This window comes from Argentina silus (genome assembly GCF_951799395.1).
Source record: "Argentina silus genome assembly, chromosome: 1".
Taxonomy (NCBI): domain Eukaryota; kingdom Metazoa; phylum Chordata; class Actinopteri; order Argentiniformes; family Argentinidae; genus Argentina; species Argentina silus.
This window is the reverse complement of record NC_139655.1, coordinates 12,133,306-12,145,805: the sequence shown is the minus strand read 5'-3', so window position 1 is coordinate 12,145,805 and position 12,500 is coordinate 12,133,306. Positions and strand designations below refer to the sequence as shown.

At 47.0% G+C, this 12,500-nt stretch overlaps 1 protein-coding gene across 1 annotated transcript in view; it reads left to right on the top strand.

Moving 5' to 3' along the window:
- Window positions 1-334: 334 nt before the first annotated feature.
- efnb3b (ephrin-B3b) overlaps window positions 335-12,500 on the top strand; it is a 56,326-nt gene continuing 44,160 nt past the window's right edge. Inside the window, exon 1 of the mRNA XM_083665911.1 lies at window positions 335-1,510. Within this exon, the coding sequence (XP_083522037.1) occupies window positions 1,362-1,510 (149 nt within the window). The 5' untranslated portion in view covers window positions 335-1,361. The remainder of the gene's footprint in view (window positions 1,511-12,500) is intronic.

Below are 12,500 nucleotides of genomic sequence, written 5' to 3'. Positions count from 1 at the left end.
GGAGACTAGTCCGAGTTTTCCTGCGTGTCTCGTCGGGGTCCTGAAACGCTGTAGGCCTAGTCCAAGCTTTCCACACGGAGAGGAGGAGGGGTGGTATGTAGATTTAGGGAGGGCTGAAACAAGTCTATACCGCCCAGAAAAACCTGAAAGAGAATTCCGCTCCGTTAGTGCGCCTGCCAGTCGGAAGATGGGAATTTTTTCATTCGAACATACACCTCCCCTTTTCCCTCCCCCCTCTCTCAAACAAGCAGTCAGTCTGTCAATGTGCTGCGAGCGTTAGTCAAGTCAAACGAGTGGGATTTTGAACTAGTGAGACGGGGAGATAACGAATGAAACCATTGCCGGAGAGGCAAGCTATCAAGATTCCAAATGACTTGCCACATCGGACGGGCTATTATTTCAACATAAGAAGATATATGTGTTGAACTTTCGATATTATAAGTTTTGTCTGGCTTTTATTTGTCAGGTTAGACTTAAGTTTAATAGGCTGAAGATGCTCTAGCCTTCAGTTTTGTTCATTCCAGTGTTTTTATTTTGTTATGTTGTAAGTTGACTCTTGGATTTGTCACAACCTGACTTCGTTTGCTTTATTATACCAGTGTTTTTCAATAATCATCTGCGAATGGATTGCGGATTTACTAATTCGGAGAGAAGAAAATAAGGACACTGAACGGAGCGTGGACCGCGCAATGACAAATCCATCCAGCATCAACATGTCCTTATGAGGATGGAGCTGTGAATAGGAGCAAAACCTCTTACATTTTAAACAAGACCGTTTGCGCTTATGTCTAACCCGTCTTGATATTTCAATATTTTCTTTCTTCGAGTCAAAACTGTAAAGGAAAGAAGAGGGAGAAGGGATGGGAGAGAAACTGAACAGATTCAGCAAAGAGAACAAGGGAACATTGTTTGGAAAAATACAATTGGCGCACACCAACACGCAACAAAAATAGATTCTCGTCCACTATTGAATACGGATAAGAAATCGATTTACAGGACTGTTTTTGTTGAAGTGGATCTGTACACGAGCCAGTGAACATCACCTTCAAAACAGTGGGACTAAAACATTATCAGAAAGTCATGGGATTGGCATAGTATTTCTACAGGAGAAGCCAATAAAACACAGTCCATTTAGACATAATCATTTGTGTTTATAAACGAGCACGGATAGTGCAACTTTCTCTGCTGTAGTTTTGTATCATTTATTTCGTTTTGCTCTCTATTTTCGGCTCATATGCATGCGGTTGCCCAAGCACGATATCTCTTCACGCATTGATTGACTCACCTATAGCCTGCCAGGCTATAGCCTTTGTTTGGAAAGTCTCCCTTCCAACCTTATATAACATATCCCATTTATTTTAATGGGGATAAATATTCCAGGTTTTGGAGTTGAAATGGCGAGTCGAAGCAGTGGGAATGGTTTGGGAATTCTGCTGATATTCTTAATGGATTTACTGGGGACAGCGGCGAGCAACATGGAGCCTATCTACTGGAATTCCTTGAACAATAGGTAAGAGTCGAAACTAAGCTTGGATGTTTATCTTGTAGATCTTTTTTATTGGGGATATTTAAAGCACTGAAGTTTGAAGACCGTGCACACGCCTCGTAGGCCTGCGCTCTGGTCGCCTTATCCGAGGCTGAAGAAGTTGTGGGATTTTATGTTGCTCTGACTTGTAAATGCCAAGTTCTATTGTCTGTGTGTGTGTTGAGGAATTTTACGACATTTCAAAGAACGAATTTCGATGCACAGACCTAGAGTTGTTGAAAATGCGTTTTTCTCATGTAAAAAAATATTTAAAAATCATAATTATAAAATCATTAGGCCGTCTAGAATACTGAGCTATAGAAAATGCTTACACATAGGCCTACAATCCTCAATTTGATAGTTTTGTTTACTTTTTTTTACCCAAACCTGAAACACTAACATTAATGATGACATCCATTAATTTGTAGACTTGTATTGAGTCTGTCTCGAGGCAACATCCACAGTTACAACGGGGCTGCTAGCCTACTGATAAAGCAATGTAGCAAGTCAGGCTACATTGTAATGCCTTGATGTAACAGAAGATGACATTGATTAAGCATTTTTAGAGAGATTGCCTGCCCGTAGTGTAGTCATTTGCATTTTTCTCCAAGGAGATACCTCACTGAGGTTGAGAAATGTAATTTTAAACACCTCTAAGCCACCGTCTCTAACAACCGAGACCACCTTCCTCACACCTTCGACAATTACTTCGCAGTGTCTGAATTGACACCTGGTGGCGGTGGTCCTGTGGCGTGGTAGCCTAGATCGGGCTGACCGGCTGGACTGGAACGGTATGGTTATGCGAGGCTGTTAGTAATGCCAGGGGCTGTGTTAAGACGAATAGGTTTTTAATGCGTCCATGTGGTAGACTGCTCCCGAGGCCTCTTCCTTCGACAGATGCTACAGCGAGATCTAATTCTGCGTGGCTCCGCACTGCCATTGTAGTTCTTGGCAGAACACCCCTAATTAGGGCTTTTGTCAGCGGTGGGTGTATTCATCTGATGGGTGCTGGACACGGGAGGGTAATTCTCAGTGTGAAGGAGCGTACTAAGCTACTTGTGGCCATGATAGGTGATACCGTGTGACTGTTCGCCTAATTGACTTTTCAGATGGTGAGGTGAGTGCAGCTAATGGATAACCTTGGTGGCTTTCACACAATAATGGTCACACACACCGATTTCTACATGCTGTTGTTCACTCCAATAGAGAGCGTTTAAACAGCCCTCTAGCTAAACTTGTTATTGAACAAAACTGCTCAAACTGATTTTCCTTAGTAAAGTCATATTTCATGGTTATGACATGGTTCTACTTTAGTTATTCCACTGTAATTACCATTTTCCAGTCACTGTGTTTTAGAAAATAATCCTCCTACCCCAGCATACTTCTATTCAGTTTATACTATTAAAATGGTCCTAAGGCAAAGAGAATCAATCAAAACAGCTGTCCGTCCATGGTTTACATTTTAGGCTATGTTGCAAATGTGCTGGCAAGTAGTTAACCTTTGAACATCTCCTCACTTTACTGCTTTGAAGTTTAGGGTGTCCACCTCCATCGCTCCCTGTCATCCGTCCCTTCTCTTTATGACTTAGTCTTTCTTTCTCTGTTTCTCACATCTACTGTCTACCTTTCAGTGATTTGCTACCTCCTCTGCTTTCTCTTTCTTTCCCTCTTTTTCTCTTTCCCTATATTTCCATCCGCCTATCTCCCCCCTTCTCCTTCTTTCTCTCTTTCTCTTCCTGTCACTTTCCGTCTGTCCTTCTCTCTGTCGCGCTCTGTCACTTCTCCCTGATGCAGTGACCAGACGTGGCAAATTAAAAAACATGTGTCGCATTCAGACGCTAATTATACCACTCCAACAGCAGGCAACAGGGAAAGGTAGGAGAGAGAGAGAGGGAGCGAGGGGGGAGAGAGGTACAGTCTGAGTAGGTAAGGAGAGAAAGCAGAACAAAGAAAAGGAGAGAGAGAAAGAGAGAGATATAGTAGGTGAAGAGATGAAGCTGAACAGAGAGAGAGAAGAGTAGGGCGGGGTTAAATTACTCAAAACATAAGTCAATCGATACCAGTTAAGTCACTAGTGCCAATACATGTTATTCTTAAGGAAGGGAGAATTGAAGCAGAACGATCACCTTGGAGAGGCTCTCTGAGACATACATTACCCTTACCTCAGCATCTTCCATTATCAGCTTACACGCTGCTCTAATGAAAGATCGAATCTTATATTACTCTGCCTGAGTTAGGGGGATGAAACGCAGGTAGCTAATGCTGTTAAGCCAACACCCTCACAAACACATATGGTGGATGACATTGGGTCACATTGGCTGATTCTACAGTGCCCCAGCCCAAAAGCGACAGCAAACTCTCTCTCTCTCTCTCTCTCTCTCTCTCCCTCTCTCTCTCTCTCTCTCTCTCTCTCTCTCTCTCTCTCTCTCTCACACACACACACACACACACACACACACACACACACACACACACACACACACACACACACACACACACACACACACAGAAGTGGACTCCTGTGGAAAGATGAGAATTCAGCCCATGGGGTATCTAGCTATACTGTACAGGAGCTGGTGTGTGTGCGTAGGATGGGGAGTTGTGAGAGTTTGGGGGGCTTCCTTGCCCCTGCAGCTGCTTTCGGCTCAGTTCTATTAGCCTAGTGTAGGCGGGTCTCCCTCCCTCTCTCTCTCCCTCTCTCCCTCCCTCTCTCTCTCCCTCTCTCTTTCCTTACTCTGGTAAACGGCTGTATATTATTGTAAACGGCGTGTGAAAATGGGTGTCTCCTCTCACTGCTCGCGGTGACTTGTACTACAACTATTCCCTCTCAAATACACATTAAAAATTAATCCCCTCCAGTTTCACAATGATTAATTAATTGCCAGCTAATTGGCGCTGGATAAAAGGCTGGTTAACTAGGCTAAGTGTTTCAAAGTACAAAAAAAAGAACAGAGAAAGACTCCAAAATTGCTGAAGATCTTCTTGGGAGGGCACGAGAGACAGTAAGGGGGTAAGAGTGTTTGTAGGGCAGATTTGGTGTAGTAACAAAGCGGTGTTATTTGTACGCTGGATTATTGATTATTTGTATGGTAGAATCAAACCTAGTCTCACCCACAAATCCACCCATAGGTTTTCCAATGAATTATGCATTTTACATAAAGGCTTTTTTTCTGGTATATGAATATAAGTGCAAGAACCCAGACAGTAAGCCTACACGGATCCTTAGGCAAAATGATTAGAGAATATCTACAGTACGTTTTGGTAGGATAAGGACATTAAAGAAGGGGTTTTGAGTGCAGTGGAGGGAGGAGACTCTGGGAGAGAGAAAATGCTAGTCTGCCTAGTAAAGGAGGCAGGCAGCACCGTTTTTTCCCTCTTAACTGCCTTGCAGTGAAAAAGCCAAGTGTGTGTGAGTTTACGAGCTGGGAGCAACAGGAGCTGTGAAAAGGGCTTTCAGCTGATGTGGCAGAAAAGAACAGTCTGGTTACAGCTCAGTGAGAGAGAAGCCAGGCAGGGCAATGATGCAGGATCCCTCTGTCTCTCTCTGTCTCTACACCCCCTAGGGAATAGAACCAGGCACACAGGCACATACAGTACAAGTCTGCCCTGTGCAGACGTTGGTGCACACACACACACACACACACACACACACACACACACACACACACACACAGACACACTGTACATATAGAGGAGCCTCAGGAGACATGACCTTTGCCACCTCTGCTGTTCAGCATGTGTGTATGCATGTGTGGTCCTAATATATCATCACCCTTGCTGTGTGTGTAAGTGAGCGTGCAAAACATACGTCCCCAGAACAGTTAACCCAGAGGGCTAGACACACAGACACACAGAGGTTAGGGAATGGCAGTCCGTGGAGACTGCCGGTTGAACATGTTTTGGTTCTCCAGTTGTACCTTGTCCTTTAGCTGGGTAATTGTTTAAGTCTTAATGAGTAGGATGTGGGCGGAGACCCACCTGCACCACCAGATGTTAGGGGAAAGGCTGGCAGAATTAAAAGCTATGAGAAACTATTAGACTCACATAAACTCACTCTCACACTCACACATACTCTCTCTCTCTCTCTCTCTCTCTCTCTCTCTCTCTCTCTCTCTCTCTCTCTCTCACACACACACACACACACACACACACACACACACATACGCATGCATGCATGCATGCACACACACAAGCACGTACATACACACGCACACACATACCCACACGCGCACACACATATACACACAAACACGTCTGTAGTAATGGTAATCCATGCCAGAGGTCTGCAGGGGTCACATGTGCAGGCCAGGGTCTGTGGGTGGATTGCCCTGTGTGTCTGAGCTCAGCTCAGAGCAGTGGCTCGGCCGGGCCGGGGAGGCTACTCATTAGCTTGGTTCACACACACAGCCTCCTAAGCAGGATCATCCCCCCCCCCCCCTCCTGGTGGCATTTGGAATGGCCCAGGTCAATCCCCCTCCCCAAGGTTGAGCAGAGAGGAGCAGAGGAATGGGAGGCCTGGATAGGGGGAGGTGGGGGTGGTGGTGGGGTGGGGGTGGTCTCTGCATGCCACGTGCTGAGAGCTGATCCTAGATTAGAGGAGACCTGGGGGATTTAGGGGCGCCACCCCTCGTCCCTCTCCTCGTCCCTCTCCTGCCCTCCCACACCCTAGCTGATGGGCTTTGTTTAACCAGTGGATCATGAGGATCAGGATCAGAGCTCAGTGGGTCTGCTGATCTAAAGGCCATGTGGATGGTCTCATTGTAGGAGCCCCCAGGGCCCTGGGCCTGGGCCGGATGGACGGGAGATCAGTGGGGCTCATTGCCTCCCAGTGCTTTTTGACTGCTTGTGTGTGCGTGGAATGAATGCCAAAACCCTGTTGAGAGAGAGATTTACATGAAACGATTTGCGCGTGCGTGTGTTCATGTGTGTGTGTGTGTGTGTGTGTGTGTGTCAGTCAGTCAGTCAGTCTCGTTTACCCCTCAGGCAGATACAGCTCCAAGGTGGTGGGGCCTTCATTTGCATGTGCTGCTCATGGTTATGCTGAAAAGCAGTAAAATAGCAAACAAATGAGAAACGTCTCATCTGTTATCTGACTCATCTCCCATGCCTGAGCAACAAGATCAATCCAGAAACCTCCCTCTTTCTCTTAACAAGTCACCTCATCTAACTGAAAAAGCCCACCTGGCATTAACGGATGTGTTCAACAAGTTGTTACTGTCACTGGTAAACATGTTTTATAACTGTGTGTCAGAGGCCAGGGTGAGTGTTTACCTCCAACCAACAGTATCATGTCACAGCAACAACTCTGGCTGGCTCTCTGGACTGGAGAAGAAGAGGACGAGGAGGAGGACAGACAGGGGTTAGTGGGGAGGTCTGACACTGAGTGAGAGAGAGAGAAAGAGAGGGGGGGGGGGGGCTGAGAGAGGGAGAGAAAGAAGGGGGGGGGGGGCTGAGAGAGGGAGAGAAAGAGAGGGGGGGAGGGAGAGGGACAGAGACAGAGAGAGAGAGAAGGGAAGGGAGAGCGATAGAGGGAGGGTCACTAAGAGAGTATGGGAGAGAGAGGGGGGGGGGGAGAGATAGAGGGGGGAAGCGATAGAGTGAGGGAGACTAAGATAGTGAGGGAGAGAGTGATAGAGAGAGCGAGTGGTGTGGAGGAGGGGTAGCAGGGGGGTGACAGGACTCCCATCCGATGTGACATGACCCAGATAATGAGCATGAGGGATGACCAATGGATCACAGCCCCTGAGTGCTTCCTGCTCACATTAACACACACATTCCTCACCCACTGAATAATAACCATAATAACTTCCCCAGTAATACCACCCCCCTGACCCTCTCAATTACCTCTCTATTACCCCCACTCACCCATAGACCTCTTCTATTACCCCCACTCACCCATAGACCTCTTCTCTTACCCCTACTCACCCATAGACCCCTTCTCTTACCCCTACTCACCCATAGACCTCTTCTCTTACCCCCACTCACCCATAGACCTCTTCTCTTACCCCCACTCACCCATAGACCCCTTCTCTTACCTCTACTCACCCATAGACCTCTTCTCTTACCCCTACTCACCCATAGACCTCTTCTCTTACCCCTACTCACCCATAGACCCCTTCTCTTACCTCTACTCACCCATAGACCCCTTCTCTTACCCCTACTCACCCATAGACCCCTTCTCTTACCCCTACTCACCCATAGACCCCTTCTCTTACCCCTACTCACCCATAGACCCCTTCTCTTACCCCTACTCACCCATAGACCCCTTCTCTTACCCCTACTCACCCATAGACCCCTTCTCTTACCCCTACTCACCCATAGACCCCTTCTCTTACCCCTAACACTAACCCCCTAACTCCCTCTCTAACCCCTACTCACTCCAATACAATAATCAGACTCCTTCACTTACCCCCACTCATCCCTTCATACTATCTCCTCCTACACCTGTGTGAATGCATGCTGTTTTTGTAGCCAGAGGAATGTACATTTAGGGTCCATCTGTGTCTACCATTAGAAGTGGTCTAAGGGGAATGGGGACCTCAGCTATGCTCGTTGAGTAAGCTCAAAGCCCAACTCCTGCATTGTCTTCCTAAGAACTCGGAGGTAGAATTTCTGTATACAATGTTGTAGAAATGAGAAGAGCTCCATGTATCCACAGACAGGGGGTTTTATGGAGTGAACACAGTCTTTGTTGTCCAGGACAAGCACATAACAAGATCTGTCTTGTATGGAGGTTCAGTGCTGCTGCACCATCAACAGGATTACATCTGATACTCTGGAAACACACATCTTCCTATGCATGCCTCGAGGTATGAGACTGCTGCTTCTTCGTGGTTTTCTCTCTCTCTTTGTCCCCCTCCGGTCCTGTGGTAAGTGTTAACACACACACACACACACACACACACACACACACACACACACACACACACACACACACACACACACACACACACACACACACACACACAAAAAATGTTATTGCTCCCAGTGCTGGACAAAGTCCAACTGGAGGGGTTAAATTTCCTCTGAGGAGCACCCCCTCCTTCAGTAGCGTATCGCTCACTTCTTTTCTACCACCCTCCCTCCCTTCTTCCCCCTCTCTTCCTCCCCCTCCCCTCCCCATGAACAAAAGAGCTCCCCTCCCAGCGCCTCGCTGAAAGGCCTCATGCACACCACACACACACACTCACACACACACTCTTAAGCGCACACACATATACACACTCTCTTTCACACACACACACACACACACACACACACACACACACACACACACACACACACACACACACACACACACACACACACACACACACATTCACATACTCATTCTTCACCACTCATCTGCAAAATAAGATCACCTCTCCTTACTAATTCTCACCCTCTTTCTTTCTCCCACTGTCTTTCTTTTGTTGTTTCTCAGTCTCAGGGTCTCAGTTGTAGTCTTCCCCCTCACCACACCAGAAGTGTACATTTCCATCTTTCCATATCCAGCCCTCTATCACGTTACACTGTGTTGGCGGCCGATAAAGTTTATACGTTTTAAATTGCTCTCCTCTTTTTCCTGTCTCTTTGTCTGTTGCCTTTGTGGGTGGTTTGACTGGTTTCTGCCAGCCTCTCTTCCTCCTACCCCCGTCCCTTCAGTAAATAATTCAAATTTCAAAAGGTTCAATGAATAGTCATGATTGCCTATCAGAGTGGTGTCAAAGCAATTTGGGAATTCCTGTGAACGAGAAGGACCTGAACCTGCTCCCAGCACACACACATCATTCCCACCCTCTCCTCAGGGAACAAAGAGGACCATTCCCTCCTTACCTTCCCTTCCCTTCCCTTCTGTTCCTTCTGCTTTTTCTTTCCCCCTCTATCCTCATACTCTCTCTCACTCACTCATTCTACCCCACCTCACGCTGTCTTTTTCTCAATTTCTTACCCCCTCCCTCTTTCCCTCCCTCCCTTCTTCTCTCCCTCCACTGGAGTCCAGCTGTAGTGCAGGTCCTGAGCCACGGGAGAGAAAACAGATGGAGTGGTTTCTTTCTTTCTCTCTTTCTTTCTCTCGTTCTCCGCAAAGAAAAGAGATCCAGAAGAATGCTAGTCAGGGAGGGAGAGGGGGAGGTGGGACAAAAGCCCCTGTATTTCTGAAGCCCCTCTCTCCATCTTTGAGGAGTTTCAGTTGATGGATGTGTGTGCTACTGTGGGTCTATGTGTCTGTGTTGTATAGTCCTGTACTGAACCTTATGTCATTCTGTGTTTAAGTGTCTATGCTTTGTGGTAGTGTGTGTCTACCATGGTGCAAGTCTTGGGTATATGTGTGTGCTTGTCTACACATTGTGTGTGCTTGTCTGCATGATGTGTGTGTGTGTGTGTGTGTGTGTGTGTGTGTGTGTGTGTGTGTGTGTGTGTGTGTGTGTGTGTGTGTGTGCGTGGGTTTCTGTGGCTCTTCTATTTCCTGTGGTTGAACACTGATAACCCCTTCTGGCTGTGTGGTCTGTAGTGATGCTCATGTCTCTACATCCTCTGCTCTCCAGGACACACACAGCTGCTTGGGTGTTTGTGTTGAGCCCTCCAGTGACTGTGTTTGTGTGTGTATGTCTGTGCCTGTGCGTGCGTGTGTGTGTGTGTCAGTGTGTGCTCAGTGTGTCTGTATGTGGATCTTCTCCCAGTAAAGCCACTGGGCCCAGTTAGGCCTGCCCATCTGGATCCCAGAGCTTGGGTGGCCACAGTCTGCAGTATATGTGTGTGTGTGTGTGTTTGTGTGTGTGTGTGTGTGTGTGTGTTTGTGTGTGTGTGTGTGTGTGTGTGCATGTGTTGTAGTGTGCACAGCTGAGCATTCCCACATATCTCATTATCAGAGATACTGTGTGTGTGTGTGGGTGTGGGTGTGTGTGTGTGTGTGAGTGTGAGTGTGAGTGTGTGTGTGTGTGTGTATGTGTGTGTGTGCTGGCTTCTGTTTAATCACATACACTCTAACTCATTGGATCTGATTCATCCCAGTCCAAGTAGCTCACTGAATGTCTATGTGCAGTAATTCAATTTCAGGATTTCAACCTCTATCTCTTAGAATCAAAATTGTTGTACCTACATTGAATGTAATCACCCATCATCTGTGACAAGGCAGTCTCCATCATGCTGTCACTTTAGTTAGAACAGTACTGTAGTCCCTTGTCGTCTTTTTTCTCAGTCTAAGTGCTTTCTTTTTCCTGAGTTCAAATTCTGCACATGGGTGGGAGGGGTACGGACGCTCCTTCATTCTCCATTGTGTGTGTGTGTGTGTGTGTGTGTGTGTGTCTGTGTCTGTGTGCCTGCGTCTGTATGCGTGCGTTGATGTGTGTCCAGATTTACCCCGCCATATTAAGCATTATTTGCAAAACAAAACAATTAAACAAGACAAAGAAAGTGTGAAAACAACAGAAAATAGCCTGTACCACTTGACCCTGTCATAGGGGGGTGTGAGCAAGGGGAGGATAATCTCTGCAGCACTCGCGGCCCCCCTCCAGCTCGCCTCAAACGTGGCGCGCTCTGCTGTCAATCACTCAACAAAGCTGTCTGTAAGGGGATTAAAAACTCGGCCCTCCTCTCCAACTCTGCTCCTCTCTGTCTCTTTTTCTCTCTCTCGTTTTCTCTTTCCCTTTCTGTTCCTATCTCCTTTCTCAAACTCTTCTCCTGTTTCTTCTCCGCTCTCTTTCTCCCTCACATCTTCAACCCTTTCTTTTTATTTGACTTCTCCTACAACAAAGTTTGTCCTTCCCTTTTTCCTGCTCATCTTTGCTTACCTGTCACTAGCTGGTTTTATCTTCCTCTCTCCATCCTTATTCCCTTCTTTCTCCATAAGCCCTGTTTCTCTCTCTAAAGCCTTCTCTCTCTCTTCCTCTATCTTTCTGTCCCACCCGTGTGTTCCTTCCTTCCTGGAGCAGGGTCAGCAAGCACGTGTGTGTGTGTGTGTGTGTGTGTGTGTGTGTTTGGCTCATTTGTCCCCCTGTGAGCTCTGCCAGGACAGCTATGACAGGTGTCAGACACTGTCACACTGAGAGAGAGCGGCCAAGACCAGCCCCTGCAGTGCCCAGATCTCTCACCTACACACAAACACACAAACACACACACGCACGCACGCATGCACGAATGCACACACACACACACGCACGCACGCACGCACGCACGCACGCACACACGCACACACACACACACACACACACACACACACACACACACACACACACCGTAATGATTTGCATTCACTCTGGCACACACTTTTGATTCTTACATGTAGTGACAGACGGGGTCTTAGGACTCAACTAACAACTCCTCCTTTTTCAATCACTCTCATTTAGGACTACCTTATTACCTCTTCATCCATCCGTCCATTTATCTCTATCTTTAGTCAATACATTCTCTCTTCACTCCACCCCTCCTCTCCTCCCTCCCCTCTCTCTCTCTCTCCCTCCCTTGTTCACTGGTTCATGTAGAATGTTAATCTTGGTCGGTGGGAAGGTCAGGGTCTTTCCTGGAGGGTAACTGGTAATCTGCTCCAATCCCAAGGAATAATCTCAGCCTTAAATCTCATATGCCAGTCTGGGAAAACCCAGCCATTTTCCTCTTAATGGAAAGAGAGAGAGAGAGAGAGAGAGAGAGAGAGAGAGAGAGAGAGAGAGGGAGAGAGAGAGAGAGAGAGAGAGAGGATTGAGGATGATTAAATGTAAATGACAAGTGTATTATCTGTTTTTACCAAATGAACTTGTACTGTATATTGGATTTATTTTTATTCTTCTCCCGTCCACCTGAGATTGATATACTGATTAAACACATTCACCACCCGGCGAGGGGGAGCAAGAGTGACAGAAGAAGAGAGAAAGAAAGAGACAAAGAGATGGAAATGGAGAGAGAGGGGGGGGGGGGTGTAGTGTCTCTTTTCTCATTAGGCCCTAACTAACTGGACTGTCTTTGTCAGCCTTCCCTTCACCCCTCCATCTCAACCTCCATC